This window comes from Dama dama, chromosome 4 (assembly GCF_033118175.1).
Source record: "Dama dama isolate Ldn47 chromosome 4, ASM3311817v1, whole genome shotgun sequence".
In the NCBI taxonomy this organism is placed as follows: Eukaryota; Metazoa; Chordata; class Mammalia; order Artiodactyla; family Cervidae; genus Dama; species Dama dama.
The window spans coordinates 63,776,864-63,795,195 of NC_083684.1; the positions used below are offsets into that span (position 1 = coordinate 63,776,864).

General features: G+C 42.3%; 2 protein-coding genes and 1 non-coding gene across 3 annotated transcripts; all 3 read right to left on the reverse strand.

The window, feature by feature from the left end:
* Nucleotides 1-2,367: 2,367 nt before the first annotated feature.
* LOC133055149 (zinc finger protein 350-like) lies at nucleotides 2,368-8,098 on the reverse strand. Its single transcript, XM_061140601.1, is given in 2 exon segments — nucleotides 2,368-5,691; nucleotides 8,072-8,098. Coding segments are annotated over 2 exon segments (735 nt in total). The 3' UTR covers nucleotides 2,368-4,983.
* Nucleotides 8,099-13,494: 5,396 nt separating this feature from the next.
* On the reverse strand, nucleotides 13,495-13,566 carry TRNAC-GCA (transfer RNA cysteine (anticodon GCA)). Its single transcript has one exon. It is a non-coding gene; the product is annotated as a tRNA-Cys (tRNA).
* Nucleotides 13,567-15,413: 1,847 nt separating this feature from the next.
* Nucleotides 15,414-17,222, reverse strand: LOC133054756 (zinc finger protein 84-like). Its single transcript, XM_061140054.1, has one exon. It carries the CDS (start codon nucleotides 16,641-16,643, stop codon nucleotides 15,558-15,560), a length of 1,086 nt encoding a protein of 361 aa, XP_060996037.1. The 5' UTR covers nucleotides 16,644-17,222; the 3' UTR covers nucleotides 15,414-15,557.
* Nucleotides 17,223-18,332: the final 1,110 nt, after the last annotated feature.

The following is an 18,332-nucleotide window of genomic DNA, read 5'->3' on the forward strand; positions in this document are numbered from 1 at the left end:
ACCCGGATCCTGGCTTCTCGCGAGCCTTCGATGACGCAATATTTCCGCGCCGGGTTCGCGGCTCTTTACCTGTAGTAGCCGTTTTTCCATCTAGTTCGGTTTGACAGATGAGGGCTTCGTTTTTCTTCCTTTCGTGGGAAGGTGTAAAATGGTGAGAAGCTATCGAAAAGGACTTATTTCACCCTATTTTCATCCCACCTGACCCATTGGGCCATGACTTTGCAAAAGTCACTTTTGCTATTCGCCAGGGGCGCTGCACAAACGCTTAGCTTCTCAGAAACTCAAGGGTACCTGGATCTCTGCAGGCTGGACAGGGATGTTCGCGGACTTGAAGGCCATTTGATTTAAAAGATAAGGAGAAGCTAAGAAGCGCGACCGTCTCAAAGAAATCCAACAGGGAGGGATCCCAAACCAAACCTAGCAACAATTGAAGGAGAACCGAGTAGTGTTCTAGGAATGCGGACTGGAGAGGGTGTTGTAGGGTTTAGAGAACCGTTCAGGAGGGCACAGATCTGAGAGTGGGTAAAACGGCGGGATTATACAGCTCTTCTTCTTCTTCTTCTTCTTTTTTAATACAGCTCTAATAATGAGTGGTGTGGAGGGAAATGGGGAACACTTTTGATCAGGGGCAAAGCCAGCGGAGAAGCGTGGTTCCCCCTTCCACGGTGGGACTAGCCAAAGATGGGGTAAGATTTTACTTGCACAAAGGTGAGAAATACTTGAATCAAAAGCTCTGAGGGAAGTTATTCTGTTGAGTATTGTGACGCAACTGATGAAGCACCGCTCCCAAAGTCAGGAAGGTCAGAAAAGGAAATGGCAACCCCCTCCAGGATTCTTGCCTGTGAAATCCCATGGACAGAGGCACCTGGAGGGCTACAGTCCGTGGGGTCGCGAAAGTCGGACACGACGTAGGGACTAAACAACAACCCTGTAATCATACAACTTGGTTCAGAGAACGTTCGAGCTAAAGGGGTTACTTATTTATTTATTGACCCAGCAGATGTTTATAAAATGCATACTCGGTGGCAAACAGGGATCTGGGGTGCTGGAAATATAAAAGGTATAAATGCAGGAAAAATAGCATGGTTCTTTTGAGCTGTACATTCTGTTACTGACCAGGGTCCTTGGACTCTAACCAATAGAAATTGGTAAGAGGCCAGATAAATTCAGGCAAGGCTAAAAAAAAAAAAAAAAAAAAATTCAGGCAAGGCTTTATTGGGCCCAGTGCTGTAGCAGGAGGACGTGAAAACAAGTAACAAGTACCCTTTCTTGCTAGGGAACAGTGGTGAGCTGGTGCATTAAATGGTGTGAGGGTAGGGCAGGTCCAGGGGAGGGGTGGCTTGGGTGATCTGCCCATTCCTTTTAGGGCTGTTTGCAGGGAGCACACATAGGATCCTGCTTTTGCTCACAGTACCTCAGAAGTAGCGGTTGGGTTTGGGTCTTTGTGTGTCTTGTTCATAATTTGCCCCTATTGCCTATGCCAGGCAGTTATTTTTAGTCTCTTATAGTTCCTCTGTATTCTGGATGGGCCCTTTGTCCAGGTGCAGGCACTGTAGCAAAGTGTCCTGGGTCCCAGCCTGTCTCAGTACTGGTGTGCAGAATGTAAAAGGAAAGTTGTTGGTTTGTCTTCCTCATTATAGTGAGAGTTTTGATTCTCACCTACAACATGATCTACAGTGCCTGGAGGGCAGAGCAGTGAACCAAAGACATTAGCCTTAAGATTTAATGGAATTTGTTTCTCTAGCTTTTGGACTTGCTTGGGACCAGTCACTCGTTTTTCCTTATGATTTATCTGTCTTATGATGGAAGTATGTTTTGTACCTCTGTCCCACCATTGTATTTTTGAAGAACATAACTTACCTGGTTTCACGGGTCCAAAGATGGAGAGGAACTTTTCCTCAGGGTGAATAGTACATCATGTCTCACCTATATTTGGCTGAGATGAGACTTTGGATATAGACTTTTTTTAGGGTATTTGTTTTTGGCTGTGTTGGGTCTTCCTGGCTGGGCAGGGGCTTTATCTAGTTGCAGTATGTGGGCTCAGTAGTTGTGGCACACAGGCTTAGTTGCCATAGGCATGTGGAATCTTCCTGGACCAAGGGTCAAACCCATTTCCCTTGCATTGGCAGGTGGATTCTTAACCACTGAACCACAAGGGAAGTCCTGGATTAGAGTTAATCCAGGGGGCTATTGGGATGCTATTGGGATGAAATGTATGTATTTTGCATGCAAGAGGGGCGTGAATGGAGGGGACAGGGCCAATGGTGGAATTTTAAGGACTAAATGTTTGTGTCCCCTCAGATTCACATGCTGAAGCCCTGAAACCCACTGTGGCTCTATTTGGAGATGGGACTCCTAACGTAAGTAATTCAGGTTAAATGAAGTTGTAAGGGTAGGGCTCTGCTCTAGTTGTATCTGCTGGAACTTTGACCTTGGACTTTTAGTCTCTGGAACTATGAGAAAATTAACTTCTGTTTAAGCCACCTACGCTGGTATTTCAGTATGGCAGCCAGAGCAGTGTAATACAGGAATGTTTATGTATGACCTAAGATCTTCATATATTCCACATTAAAACCCTTAAGAAAACAATTGAGATGTTCACTCCAAGTGAGTCTTAATTTTTCACATCATGTGTTAGTTTTCAAAAAACATTTACAGTGCCATTAAGATATCTCATCTACTTACATGCCTCTACTGCTGGCTTCTCCCTAAGGGACCTGACATAATGCCCTTCCTCAAACCCAGTTTTCTAGCAGTAGACTTGGCCTGAGCCTTACGCCAGTCACTACTAACATTACTTCTAGCTACAGCTCAATGATTATAGAGATTCGGAAAACATTTGCCAGATTGGTTAAAGGCCTGTAGTATTCTAGTCTAGAACCAGATTCAGCCCACTCTTGCAGGGCTCCTCAACTCATTCCCAATCTGATTCAGTCTCTCCAGCTCTGTGGAGAATGAGGTAACAGGCCAAAGTTGATTCTATGAAATCTACTTCTTTCTTCCTTGTGTGACTCCCAAACATGTTAGACTCAAGAGTGCCTGAGTTAGGAGGAAATGGAACCATCCACCTTTTTTCCTGACATCTGTTTCCATCCCATCAGTGAGGCAAAAGATAGGGTTAGGAAACTATGTCCAGAAGGAAGAATGCAGCTGAGTTAACCAGTGTAGACTTTCATACTCCCAGGATTCGAGAATAATCTGGATAATCAGAGAAGGGGAGAGCTAGGAGAGAAGCAATCTTAATTTGTGTTCAGATTGCCCATCTTTTCATGTTTTAAGGAAAAAAAACCCAACAAACCAAGGTCTGTGTTGCAGTGTATTTTATTATCTAATTTATAGGTTTAAATTACTAATTGGCTTTGGGCTTTCAGTTCACCTTGCAAACCTTCATTTCACTACCTTTTCAAGTCTAGAAAATCTTAAAAATCACATTTAAGGTGACCTTTGTTGTATAATGCTTGGTCTTAGTTGAAGTTAAGCTCGTCCAAGGACATTAAATTGCATTTATGACCTTAATATTCATTTTTCTTATTAGAGAATTCAATTGCCTGAAATATTTAAATAAATTTAGAGTCAAAGAAATGTAGCAGCTAATTATCATATACTGGGTGGGTGTTGAAGATAATTTTTTTTTCAGTTGGGAGAAATGAATGAATATAAGAAATGAATATAACCTGTGATGTGAGGTAGATTATCTCCTTAAAATTTTGGAAACATAAGCATAGTAACCAGGCTCCCTGGTTGCTCAGACAGGAAAGAATCTGCCAGCAATACAGGAGACCCTAATTCGATCCCTGGGTCAAACCCGTGGCAAATGGAATGGCAACCTACTCCAGTATTCTTGCCTGGAGAATTCCATGGGCAGAGGAGCCTGACAGGTACAGTCCATGGGGTCACAAAGAGTCAGACATGACTGAGTGACTAACATTTTCACTTTTAAGCATAGTAACTAAGAATATGGTTCCAGGTTTCCTGTCCAAAAATGTACATCAGGTATATTATGTAATGCATTAAAGTGGGAAATGGTACATAAAGCTCTCAAATACCCCTCATTTTCACAGGCTTTGCCTCACAAGAACTAATTAAGATATTTGTCAAGTAGTATGCTCACAGTGTTTTGTGTATGATTTCACCAGCTGATGGATGAGGCAGAATGTACCACTGAAAACCTTGCCATGTTCACTGCCTTCCAACAGTTTCTCTCTAGTATGTAATGATATCTATTGAGGGCAAGGGTTTTACCACTGTCATATTTTTTACCCACTATAAGCTCACCTATGACAAATGGTAATCACTGATGATAGGGTCATTCTTCCCAAACACAGCTTTTCTAACTTCTGCATTCACAGGCTTCCTGTTTACATATAACCATGCAATCAGCTATACATTATGGCCCAAGGCTTTTCCAAATAGAAGGTACCACTTTTTTCCTATGTATTTTCATGACATAAAATAAGATGTAATTGACCACTCAAGGCATAACCACATTCATGGCATCCATAAACCTTTCTCTCCTGCACAAGCTCTCTGTTATGTCCTGAGGGTGCACATCTGGCAGCTGGCTGTTCCATCAGGACTACATTCCTACCTGCTGGGAGTCCACTGATGTGTAATGATGTCTGAAGGGTCACAGAAGGCATCTGCACAGTCACTATATTAACAGGGTTTTTCCCCTGCAAGAGTTCTCTAGTATCTAAGAAGCTGTGACCCTTTGTGAAAGGGTATTCCACCTTCACGGAATCTACTTGTTTCTCTCTTGTGTATGTCCTTTTGTGTTTAACCAGACATGACATGTGGGAGAAAGCTCTCCCACACTCGTTGCATCCATAGGGCCTCTCTCCCATGTGAGTTCTCCAATGGACAATGAGCATTGTCTTTGTGGTGAAGGCTTTCCTACAGTCACTGCACACATAAGGTTTCTCTCTTGTGTGAATTTTCTGGGGTTTAATGAGTCCTGATTTCTGCGAACAAGATTTTCCATGGTCAGTACATACAAAGGAAGTCTTTCCTGTATGGAATCGCTGATGTGCTGAGGCATGTCTTCTGGCTGAAGGCCTTACCACATTCAGTGCATCCATAGGGTTTCTCCCCAGTGTGAGTTAGTTGATGTATGAGGAGATTGCCGTTCTGTATGAAACCTTTCCCACACTCACTGCATATATAAGATTTTGCTCCTGTATGGATATTCTGATGCAGAATGAGCTGTGATTTTCTGGAGGTAGCTTTCCCACACTCACTGCGTACATGGGGTTTTTCTCCTCTTTTGTGTTGTTGGTGTGTAGTGAGCTCTGCCTTCCCAAAGACAGCTTTGCCACATTCAGTACATTGGTAGGCCTTCTCTCCTGTATGAGTTCTCTGGTGCTCAGTTAGCCTGAACTTTCAGTAGAATGCATTCCCACATATACTGCATATAGGGGGTTTATTTCCTGTATGTGTCTTCTGATGTTCAGTAAGCTGAAATTTACTGAGGAAGGCTCTTCCACACTCACAACACTCACGGGGTTTCTTTCCTTTGTAAGTTCAAGGATGTTCAGTGAACTTGAACTTCTTAAAGAATGTTTTCCCACACAGACTACATCCATGGGGTTTCTTTCCTGTGTGAATTCTTTTATGTTCATTGAGCTGAGACTTCTTGAGGAAGACTTTCCCGTATTCAGTACATTCATGGGCATTCTCTGTTTTGTGTATTTCCTATTGTTCAATTTCAGTATGAGTTTGTTCATGATGAGCATGGAGCAAGGATCTCCCACCCCCATTAAATTCAGCAGGTTCCTTTTTGTTGCAGCTTCTATTCTGGTTAGTTACGTCTAAATATGATTTCAGAGTTTTCCTGTGTAAATCAAATACATCATGATTTGGCCTTAAAGGAAAACAACTTCTGCTCTGATGAATAATATTCCCAAATACATTCTCTTCTTAACACCAGCATATTTTGGTTTTGCCATTGCAACTGCACATGATCCACTTCCTTAATGTCTAGGAAAGAGAACGATGAACACTTTACGAGCATCAGATGGAATAAAACTATTTCAAAAATATCTTGGGGTGAGCTGGCTCTTTAATGAAAAACCCAAGATATGAAATATAAAAGAAATTCCAAGTATAACAGTACCTTATCTTTAAAAAACTTTTCAAAATTAGAGTTAAATATATTTAAGATATATTTTACTGTTTTAATGGTTTTGGGGGGGGCTGGGCCATGCAGGATCTTAGTTCCCTGACCAGGGGTTGAACCCATGCTCCCTGCAGTGGGAGCAGAGTCCTACCACTGGACCACTAGGGAAGTCCCTTAACCATTTTTAAGTGTACTGTTCTGTGGCATTAAGTATAATCACAATGTTGTACAACTGTCAGCAATTTTCATTGCTAGTTTTTTGGGGTTTTTTTCCATCTTCCCCAACTGAAAAACTCTGCATCCATTAAGCACTAATTCCTATCTCTTGGAAATGGTTAAAAACACAATAATATAAAACACCAAACGACCCAAAAGATGTCAGCCATCAGTGTAAAATAGAGTAAATTCACCATGAATAAATATAGATTTGTCTGCTTTATAAATAAGGCCCTGGGGACAGTTAAATACCATCATTGTTAGCATCACCTCACAGAGGCTGGTGGGACACCCAATTTCAAAATGGTGAAAGACATTCATTCAACACATCCTTATTAAATGGCTACTCCATAAACCAGACATGGTGCTGGTGTTGTAGAAACACAAAAAAATTCTTTACTTAAACTGAAGCCATATTCTGCAGGTAGAAAGGGAAAGAGAATAAACAAGATAAGGAATAAAGTAGGCAGTTCAAACATGACAGTGGTTTGAAGAAGCAAAGGAAGTAACAAGATGTAGAAGAAGTGATTTATTTGGAAGGATAAGACTCACTAATGAGATTTAATGATTTTGTTTAGGCTCCCTAGCCTAATGAACTGAGAATGAGAAATTTTAGACAGATCTTCTCTAATGAAACAAAGAACAGGAACAGCAAAGGTGTTAAACACAGGAGCACAGAGGGTAAAGAGGGGCTTTCCAGGTGGTGCTTGTGGTAAAGAACCTGTCTGCCAATGCAGGAGATGCAGGAGATGCACGTTCGATCCCTGGGTCAGGAAGATGCCCTGGAGAAGGAAATGGCACCCCACTCCAGTATTCTTGCCTGGAGAATCTCATGGACAGAAGGGGCTGGCAAGCTACAGTCCATAGGTTTGCAAAGAGCTGGAAATGACTGAAGTGACACATGCACACACACAGAAGGTAAGGAAGAGTCAAGGTAATGTCAGGATTTAAGATGTACAGAAGTACAACAGAATCTCAACTTCAGAAAGGATGTTAGGGATTTTCTTGGAGGGAAGATGGTTCTAGTGTCTCACACAAAAAGTGTGAACTTATTGGGAGTTGCCATGGAGACAGGTAAAATATATGGTAGCAGCAGGTGTATTAGACATTGTTACGGGACATGTCAACTGGGAGCCTCCACAGAGAACAAGGGCTTAACACATTTAAATAAAGTAAGGTTTTATAGTCTATGAGAGCAGAGGATGACAACAGAACCTTTGAAGCAGCTCAGAGTGGGAAAAAAGAAAAACAAACATAAATACATGTTAAGAGACCATGTCACCATGAGAAGAAAGGCTTCTGAGGTGTGGCTGGATGTCATAAGGGGAAATATTTTCCAGTGGGGCAGGAACATGTATGAGTCAAAAGATAATGATGAATTCAAAGTTTCATCTTAGAAGCGAGATGCAGAAGAAGGAGTTTCATAGCAAGAGACATGAAAGGAACATAAACTCACACTCTGACAAACAATAAAGTATGGGAAGATTTGAAAATCCAAGCAAGACTGTGGGGGGTGACGGGGGAATGTTGACATCTAAGGAGAAATAAACAGGGATTCTTTCCAAGAAGAGATAAAGGGGTATATTTTCCTTTAAATTCCCACACAGAAAAAGAGCTCTCATATGGAGAGAGGGATAAATGGAGGCTGTTTCTGTGTCCTCCCCACTGGGATGCCTTCTCTAAAGAACTGGAAGGTGATTTCCACAGCCTTGCCTGTCTTGCTTCTTCTCTCTCACCTACCTGGATGGGGGTGACTGGGAACTTCATTGTCTAAGGTCCATGGTGGTTCTTCTCATTCCAACTTGGAGAGTCCATCAGGTTTGCTAACTTGATAGCCTGTTCATGGGAAATGGCAGAAGACTCAGGCTCATCAGATGTCACCATGGATCTGTGATGCTGAGAACAGTACACTTTTTAGGGACTACACAATTTGTATGTTTGTAAATTAAAGGCTTTTCTCTAAAATGAGAAGAGAGTATACCTTCTCATCTGGGACAAGAGAAGAGACCAAAAATCTACCACTTCAGAGCACAACAGACACAACAAAGCTTTCAGAAGCCAAAGAAAGAAAAGGCACTGTCCAAGGGACCCAGGGCAGCCATCCTCACCCACGGACACAAGGTTGCCGTAGTTCTCCAGTGTCACATCCCAGTACAGGGCCTTCTGAGCAGGGGCCAGGAGCTGCCACTCTTCCCACGTGAAGGCCACGGCCACATCCTCCAGCGTCAGCTATCTCTGTAACAACACAGTTCTCTGTAATATGAGTGTTTCTCTTACTACTAAAATGGAGGGTGTGAAATAATAGAGGTCTCTGTCCTTGGTTGTTGGCTCCGAGATCCTAAAACCCTTGTAGTCTCCTAAGTGGTAAAAGCACTAGGAACATCTTTTGTTCTAATATTTGTTCTTCAACTTCAGCCCTAATCTGACACTGACAACTCAGTTAGCATCAGGCTCCACAGACTAAAGGGCTCAGTCTCACAAGACTGCCTTCAGTTCAGACACCAGTCCAAAGTCCCAGGGTCCCTGCATCTGTGTCCAGCTTGGATACAATTCAGGGGTTCCCATAATTTCCCTGCTAAGGTTGGATAAATTGCTAGAACAACTGACAGAACTGAGGACAATGTTATGCTTATCTTTATAGTTTATTATCAAGGATATAGGGCTTCCCGTGTGTGGCTCAGCTGGTAAAGAATCCGCCTGCAATGTGGGAGACCTGGGTTCAATCCCTGGGTTGGTAAGATCCCCTGGAAAAGGGAAAGGCTACCCACTCCAGGATTCTAGCCTGGAGAATTCCATGGACTGTATAGTTCATGGGGTTGCAAAGAGTTGGACATGACTGAGCAACTTTGACTTTCACTTTCATCAAGGATATAAATGAACACCTACATGAAAAGGTACAGACAGCCAAGTGTAAAAGGGCCCTGAGTGCAAGAACCTCTTTCCCCATCAAGTTGGGATGAGTCACCCTCCCAGCATGGGGATCGGCCCACCTCCTTGGAAGCTTTCTGAACCGTGTTGGATTTTTATGGTGGTTCCATTACACAGGAATGATTGATTAAACCCCTGCCTACTAGTGACAGAGCTCAGTCTCCAGTTCCTTTCCTGTCTACTGAGATCAGAGGGTAGAGCTGAACATTCCAGTCAAGGCTTGGTCTTTCTGGAATCAGCTCCCATCTTAAAGTTGTCTAGGGACCTGTCCTGAATCACCTCATTAGCATACACTCACAGATGGTTCAGAAGGGCTTGTTATAAATTAAAAAAAGGACACTCCTCTATTTCTCAGGAAATTCCAGATGTTTTAGAAACTCTCCCAAGAACCAGAGACAAAGACCAAGTATGTACAAAGACTGAATTTGTGACAGTAAGTCCTTTTTGTAATTAAAGGCAATACAGGGGCTTCCCTCATGGCTGAACAGGTAAAGAATCCACCTGCAATGCAGGAGACACAGGTTGTTGACTGCAAGTTCATGTGCCAGATATAGAGTGAGGCCAGACAAACCAAAATGTTGGAATTTGGAGCAGAGAGAGCTTTACTGCAGGGCCAAGGAAGGAGAATGGTGGCTTGTGCTAAAAAAAAAAACCAAAAAACCTGAACTCCCTGATGGTTTTGAGGGGAGAGTTTTTGTCCCCCCCCCCCCCCTTTTAAAGTATTTATTTAATTTGGGTGCGTCAGGCTTTAGTTGAGGCACGTGGGATCTTCATTGCAGCATGGGAGCTTAGTCACCACGCTTAGTTGAAGCATGTGGCCTCTTAGTTCCCTGACCAGGGATTGAACTTGCATCCCCCACGTTGGAAGGGAGACTCTTAACCACTGGCCCACCAGTGATGTCCCTGTTTGTTTTTAATTAATTAAGTAATTTTGGGCTGCACTGGGCCCTTGTTGCTATGTGCCGGCCTTCTCTAGTTGCAGAGTGAGGGCAGCTCTTCACTGCAGTGCACCAGCTTCTCATTACGGTGGCTTCTCTTGTTGCGGAGCACCGGCTCTAGGCGCAAGGGCTTCAGTAGTTGAAGCTTGCCGGCTCAGTAGTCGCGGCATGTAGGTATGTGGAGATCCTCCCAGACCAAGGATTGAACCTGTGTTCAGGCAGGAGGATTCTTATCCACTAGACCACCAGCGAACTCTGGGGAAGAGTTTTTAAAAGCAAAATTCGGGACGGGGGTCGGGGCGGGGAGCTACAGGATATGTGACTTTCTTCTGTTGGGTTGATGGTGAGGTAATGGATAGTGTTCCAGGAAAGTTGTGCTCAGCCAAAAGCTGAAAGGTATATTGTTATGTATATCCTTGGAGGAAGAACCAGGACCCCGCTTTATTGCTGCAATATTATTTCTTGACTGCTTTTCTGTTGTTACTGAGTTCCCTTACTTCCTTAATTAGAAAAACTATTTGAATCTGCCCTTTTAAACTCATGGAAAGTCAAGGAGCCCGAAGCATTTTTCCTATGAACAGGAGGCTCCACAGGGTTCTGGTAGGTCTCAAAATACACACAACCATTCTTTCTGGGACAACATCATTAAGGCCTTAGCACTTCTGCTTTCATCTAAGATTATTGGGGGACAATTCTGAGGCATCTTTGTTCTGTTTTGTCATTTTTAATGTTCAGGCCCTTCTCTCTGTTCACCCCTCACCCTATCTCTGCATCTTAGTCCAAGCTTCTTCCAGCTGTAGCAGCAGTGGGCTGTGGTTGCCCGAGAAGGGGGGAGCAGCAGATTGGTCACATCCCGGGTCCTGGGAGCGAGTGAGCCATAGTAAGGTGAAAGTGAGTTTATTCAGAGAAATACACATGCCCTAGGCAAGTGAGAGCAGCCTGGGGGTAGAGGGTTGTTAGTTTTTATGGGCTGAATAATTTCATAAGCTAACAAGTGGGAGGATTATTTAAACTATTTGTGGAGAAAAGCAGTTTTCAGGAATTGGGCCACCACCCACTTTTTGGTCTTTTATGGTCAACCTTGAAACTGTCCTGGCACTGGTGGGTGTGTTATTTAGCATGTTAATGTACTACAATGAGTGTATAATGAGGGTCAAGGTCTATGGGAAGTCGCATAGGCTAGTTGAAGCCTTGTAGGTTCTAACCTGTTTATGTCATATCTTCAATGGCTGTTGTCATTCTTGTAATGGCTGTGTTGTAGGAAGGGGGACCCCTTCCAGGGCCCGAAATTGGGCTCTTGTCTAGCCCAGTTTCGGAAGTGAATTGTCCGAGGAGACACATGTGCTGACAAAGCAAGAGATTTTATTGGAAAGGGCACCCCGGGGGAGAGCAGGAGGGTCAGGGAACCCAGGAGAACTGCCCTGCTGCGTGGCTTGCAGTCTCAGTTTTATGGTGATGGGATTAGTTTCCGGGTGGTCTTTGGCCAATCATTCTAATTCAGAGTCTTTCCTGGTGGTGCACGCATCGCTCAGGCAAGATGGATGCTAGCGAGAGGGATTCTGGGAAGTGGACGGACACGCAGTGTCTTCTTTCGACCGTTCCCGAACTCTTCCGGTTAGTGGTGGCTTATTAGTTCCGTATTCCTTATTAGGATCTCCTGTCATAAAACAACTCATGCAAATTGTTACTATGGTGCCTGGTCAGGATGGGTGGTTTCAATCAGCATGCTTCCCCTAACAGCTGTGCCTTGCCGCCTTCCATCCTGTCACACTTTGGCAGAGACAAATCAAGTGTTCCTTACAAATTTTTAGGACACTGTAAGTCAGTCAGCTGTCACTTTACAGATATGTCCCCCAAAGCTATTAAAACTATCCTATCCAGCAGGAATTGCTATAATTTTTAAGATTAAGAAGTAAAATCTGAGAATTGGCTGTCCAAAAAATGGGCCTGCTTTCAGTTAAAAATGCAGTTTAGTGTCTTTTCATGTTAATTGGCTATTCAGAATCATGTCTTCTGTGGATATTTACCTATTGATTTTTACTCTGTTGTCATTTTCCTATTGATCTGTTGACTGAAAGGCACACAAAATAACAGTTGTGAGCTTAAAGTTTTATTCAGGTTCTTGCTAAGGACCACAGCCACCCAGTTAGTGTAAGCATATGGGTTAGGGAGAGTCCTCAAAGAAAGAGAACCAGGTGTGGCTTTCTTGACATGAGAGAACCCATTTTAGCCTAAGCTGTTTTGTCATCTAAGCCTGGCCATAATTCTTGCCCTTAAAGAGTCTCTGTAATCAATGATCTTAAGGGAAGAAAGGGGCTTCCCAGGTAACTCAGTGGTAAAGAATCCACCTGCCAATGCAGGAGCCACAGGAGATGTGGGTTCGATCCCTGAGTCAGGAAGATCACCTGGAGAAGGGAATGGCAGCCCACTCCATTGTTCTTGCCTGGAGAATTCGATGTAGCCTGGTGGGCTACAGCCCGTGGAGTCGCAGAGAACTGGATGCCACTAAGCAGCTAAACTTTCACTTTCACCAGGTGAAGGACCAAATTGACGATCTTGACCCTCTGACTTCAATCTACTAAAGCTGGACACTCAACTTTTGCCCAGTTTTATATTGAATTCTCTGTTCAAGCCCCTTCATGAACATGCATGTGCCCTTAGCTTAAAACTTCTTCACTTTTGCGGTTCCCAGGAGGCACTGCTTTGGGAAAGATCCCTGGTGTTCTTACTTGCTGCAAGTAATAAACCCTTCCTTCTTCCATTCTTTGGCTTGGTTGTGCCTATTGGCTTGACACCCACCAAGAGGTGAACCCAATTTTGGGATGACATTAGCTCTGAGGAAATTGCTTTGAAAAGGTAAGGGGGAAGCCCATTTATATATGCTTTCTGGATAGGAAATACATGCAGTTAGGCATACATCTTGGTAAAAGATTTACTGCTAATCATAAAAGAAAAAAAAATGTCTCAAGTTAATCTTTTTAAGGCTTATCTCTGTATGCGAAGATGCTAGAATCCAGTGTCACTAAAAAATTCTTCCTGAGATATACATCTAACTGTCTGTAAGGCTGTCTATTCACTTGCATTCTAAGCACAGAATGCCTGTTGTTTTCTATTTAAATTCCTCTCAGTGCACTGTCAGTAACTGCAGTGGGTTACAACCTAAGTGTAAGTGTTAGTTGCTCAGTCATGCCCGACTCTTTGCGACCCCATGGACTGCAGCCCACCAGGCTCCTCTGTCCATGAGATGTTCCAGGCAAGGATACTGGAGTGGGTTGCCATTTCCTTCTCCAGGGGATCTTCCCAACCCAGGGATTGAACCTGGGTCTCCTGCACTGCAGGCAGATGCTTTACCAACTGAGCTACAAGGGAAAAGAAAAGAAAAGTGAAGTCGCTCAGTCTTGTCCAACTCTTTGCGACCCTGTGGACTGTAGCCTACAAGGCTCCTCCGTCCATGGGATTCTCCAGGCAAGAATACTGGAGTGGGTTGCCATTTCCTTCTCCAGGGGATCTTCCCAAACCAGGGATCGAACTGGAGTCTCCTGCATTGCAGGCAGATGCTTTACCCTCTGAGCCACCAGGGAAGCCCCCTGTCAAAACTGGACAATGAGCAACCCTCTTTGTCTTAATGATCCTAATTTTTCTGTACCCACAGATTCATAAGAGGTTTTTATATACTCTAAGTTTTCATCTTTTTCAGTTAAGTATTGAGACATAGTTTCCCAGTCTGTGTATTGTTCTTTAAGGTTTGTGTTTTTTGTGTGTGTGTTTTTTTTTGTGTGTGTGTGTGTTTTATTTTAATGTAAAATGTGCTTGAAAAGGAAACCAGAGTCAAGCTCCTTGTAACTTAAGAGTTTAATTCCCATTTAAGAAAAAAAAATTGAGATTTTGCATTACATTCTAGAAAGGGATTAATAAAAACATCTCTAAAGTTTGGTTTATGCTCTTTCAAAAGGAAGTGCATCTTGTGCTGTATGGGGGAAATAGGAAATATTTTATTTGTCCTTAGGAACAAACCACACATCCAATCAGGCAATACCGGGACTCAAGCTAATATTTAATTTTATCTTATGACACCAGGGACTTTATCTCAAACTGTTCAGAATTCAAAGAGGGTATATAAAACCTATGAATAGTCATCATCTTCAAACCCTAAATATCTGGCTGGTTTAGAAGAATATTATAAAGATGATGATTTCTACTGTATTTCATCCAATTTAAGATACCTTTGGTTGTATGATACACTAATATTTTATGTACCCAGTTCTCCATTTAAATATGTCAAGCAATCAACTTTGTGCTGCATTTTAACTTAAGCGTTATTAATACACAGGACAATTTTTCCATCTTCGGATCAATGCAAACAAAAGTTTTACTCAAGAAAGACTCAGAAATTTCCAGGCCCACTTACTAATAAAGCATACAGTGGGGCATGGTAGAGGTGGCAAGATATTGAGTCAAAAGATTTTTTTACTAAAATAATGAACCATGTAGTTCAGTTATAATTCATGTAGCATTATGATGATACAAAGACTCAGTGCAGATATTCTGTGGTAAAATTTTGTGACATTTAAGCACATGAACTAGGGAGTCACAATCGTTAATGCTCACACACACAATTCCCAAATACAAAAATCATGTTATTATTAAAATAGGTACACAACACTTACATATTTTCACATGGTTCTAATATAATTTTTGCTTTGTTTTCTAACTACTGTATTTATTTACATATTTAATAATTTCTATAATGCTGTGTATTATGTCAAAATTACAGGAAATTAATTCCCTCATAAATGATACCAAGAAAGCATGACTTGTGCCCTAAATGTCAATTCTCTGTAGCTGAATTTCATACTGACAACATCCCCACCATTAATACATACACAGAAGTTCCTATTTGTTCCTTCTAGCCTACATTCAATTGACATTTATCGGGAAAGGTATTTCCTCCTGTCTAGCGTTCTATGCAATACCATTGTCTGATAAAAGTAACATAGTATGAATCTGAAAAGCGCCCAAATCTGCTTCAGTTTTAAGGTTTCACTCCTACACGTAGGAGTGAAATTACTCTGGAGTATAATGAGCTATTTCCTTTTAGTGACAACTTTTGGATATTGACTTTCTTCATGACTTCTCTCAATGAGTTTCCTGATGTAAAACGAGGCTAAATTTGTGGGAGAAAGTTTTCCAGCACTCACTGCATCTGTAAGGTTTCTCACCGTGTGAGTTCTTTGATGTATAATAAGATGTGACTTCTGGGCAAAAGATTTCTGACACTCATGGCATTCGTGGGTTTTTCTCCCATATGTGTTTTCTGATGTAAAACAAGGTTAAACTTCATAGGGAAAGTTTTCCCACATTCACTGCATCCATAGGGTTTCTCTCTTGTATGGATTCTGATGAATGATGAGGCTAAACTTGTGAGAGAAAGTTTTCCCACATTCGTGGCATTGATAAGGCTTCTCTCCAGAGTGAATTCTCTGGTGAATAAGGAGATACGACTTCCGGCTGAAGGCTTTGTGGCATTCACTGCACTCGTAGGGTTTCTCTCCTGTGTGAGACCTCTGATGAATAGTGAGATGTGACTTCTGGGTGAAAGCTTTCTGACACAGATGGCATTCATAGGGTTTCTCACCTGTATGAGTTCTTTGGTGCAGGATGAGACTAAATTTGATGGAGAATGTTTTTCCACATTCATTGCATCCATAGGGCTTCTCTCCTGTATGAGTTCTCCAGTGAGTGTTGAGGAATGACTTTACACTAAAGCCTTTTCCACATTCACTGCAATTATAAGGTTTCTCTCCTGTGTGAGTTCTCTGATGTCTGATGAGCCCAGATCTCTGGATGAAGGCTTTCCCACATTCACTGCATCCATAAGGTTCTCCCCCTGTATGTGTTTTTTGATGTAAAATGAGGCTAAATTTAAGGGGAAATGTCTTTCCGCATTCATGGCAACCATAGGGTTTCTCTCCCGTGTGAGATCTCTGATGAATAATGAGCTGTGACTTATTGATGAAGCTTTTCTGACATTCATCACATCTGTAGGACTTCTCTCCTGTATGTGTTCTTCGATGTAATGTGACTTGTGACTTATCACTGAAGCCTTTCTGACATACGCAGCACTCAAACCATTTCTCTCCTGTGTGAGTTCTCTGGTGCTTATTAAGGCATGACTTATCAGTAAAAGCTTTCCCGCATTTGTTGCACTCATAGGGCTTCTCTCTTCTGTGGGTTCTCTGGTGTAAAATGAGATGGGACTTCCGGCTGAAGGCTTTCTGACACCTACTGCACCCATAGGGTTTCTCTCCAGTGTGTGTTCTCTGATGCTTAATGAGGTCTGACTTCTGGGAAAAGGCTTTCACACAGTCAATGCAGCTGTAGTGTTTCTCTGCCATTTGAGTTTTCCAGTGTTTAATAAGCTGTGACTTATGGCTGAAAGCTTTCATGTGTTCACTATATTTGTCGTATTTTTGTCTATTAAGAATTTTCTCATGCTTAGTATAAAGAAATAACTTGTCATATTGATTAAATACAACTTCATTTCTTGCATAGCTTTTATTCTGAGTAATACACTTTAGATTAGGTTTCAAGTATTTCCCAAGTATGTCAGGTGTATGAGATACTTGTGCTAAAGAAACTTCAAGGTTTAAGCTCAGAGAAGATACTTTTCCAAATGCATTATCTCTGTGGTGACTCTCTGTAGCTTCCAGGTTGCCATGGTTTACTTCATGTCAGTCTCTGTAATTATCAACTTGCCAGGTGTCTTCTAGAAACAGACCAATGAATCCACAATAACCATGTAACAGAAGGAAGAGAATCTCAGCAAAGGCCAAAGAGAAAAAAGGAAGGGAGACTGTGAGTATATACCTAAAGTCTGTGACATTTATAAGTAAAAGGAGATTTAAAGATGAAAAGAAAAAAGGAATAAACTACAAGTATCTTCCCAGGTGGTGATAGTGGTACAGAACTTGCCTGCCAATGCAGGAGCTGCAGGTTCGATCCCTGGGTCCGGGAGATCCCCTGGAGAAGGGCATGGCGACCAACTTCAGTATTCTTGCCTGGAGAATCCCATGGACAGAGGGGCCTGGCGGGCTACAGTTCATAGGGTCACAAAGAGTTGGACATGACTGAAGCAACTTAGCATGCACGCACAAGAGGCATGAGAGATACACAGAAGGAGAAGAATGGAGAATTTATGCATGCTTGAATATATAAGAAAAGAGAGCTATTAATACAAACATGGATTAAGGAGATGGAGACAAGGAGAAGGCAAGTACACTGAGGATAACAGAGAGAAAGATTAATTAGGAAAGCAAGTTCCAAGATGGACTAGAGAGGGATCTGATCAGAATATCTAAAATAAAGAAATATGTGTTGGTTTTTTTTTAAACCAGGTAAAAGAGACCTAATACAGGTTTCCCAGTTGGCTCAGTGGTGAAGAATCTGCCTGCCAATGCAGGAGACCTAATATGAGAGAGATTAAAATGTGAAATCACAGCACTTTCACTGCCAAGGGCCCGGGTTGGATCCCTGGTGGTCAGGGAACTAAGATTCTGCAAGCCATGCTGCATGGCCAAAAAAAAAAAGAAAAAAGGAGTCAATGTTCATGTTACATGGGAACTCAGGTCAGCTGTTCTGAGTCATATTGAGAGCTTAAAAATTTCAAGATTTCTCCAGATATTTTTGAGGTGCCTCCCTCTCTCTGGCCAACAAAGATTGATACTTTCATTTATCCCATGGGGCTGGTTTTTCACTCACCGGGATGAATCTGACTCTGGATTTTTTCCTGTTATCCATGGTGCTTCTTGTTGCAACTGGTAGAATGCATGTGCTTTGGTAACATGATACCCTACTCAAGAGGAATTACAGAGGACCCACAGACCCAAATACAAGTCCTCTGTAGGATAGGGTTATATTTAAGGGGTTGAACAAATTCCAACTTGGCCAAGTAAAGGACTTTTGCTTTGGAAGTGGGAAAGGAAACTAAGAGGCCAGAAGGTACTAAAATCTATCATGTATGAAACTCAAGTCTAGAAAAGTAAGACAGTTGTAAGACTCCGCCCCTTTCATCCCGGAGAAAGAAAAGGCAATCCACTGCCTACAGTACTCAGAATGCTCTTCTTACCCACTGATTC

Bases quoted from the DNA above. Each gene is read 5' to 3' on its own strand.
- LOC133054756 (XM_061140054.1), bottom strand. From the start codon at position 16,643: ATGAAAGCTTTCAGCCATAAGTCACAGCTTATTAAACACTGGAAAACT.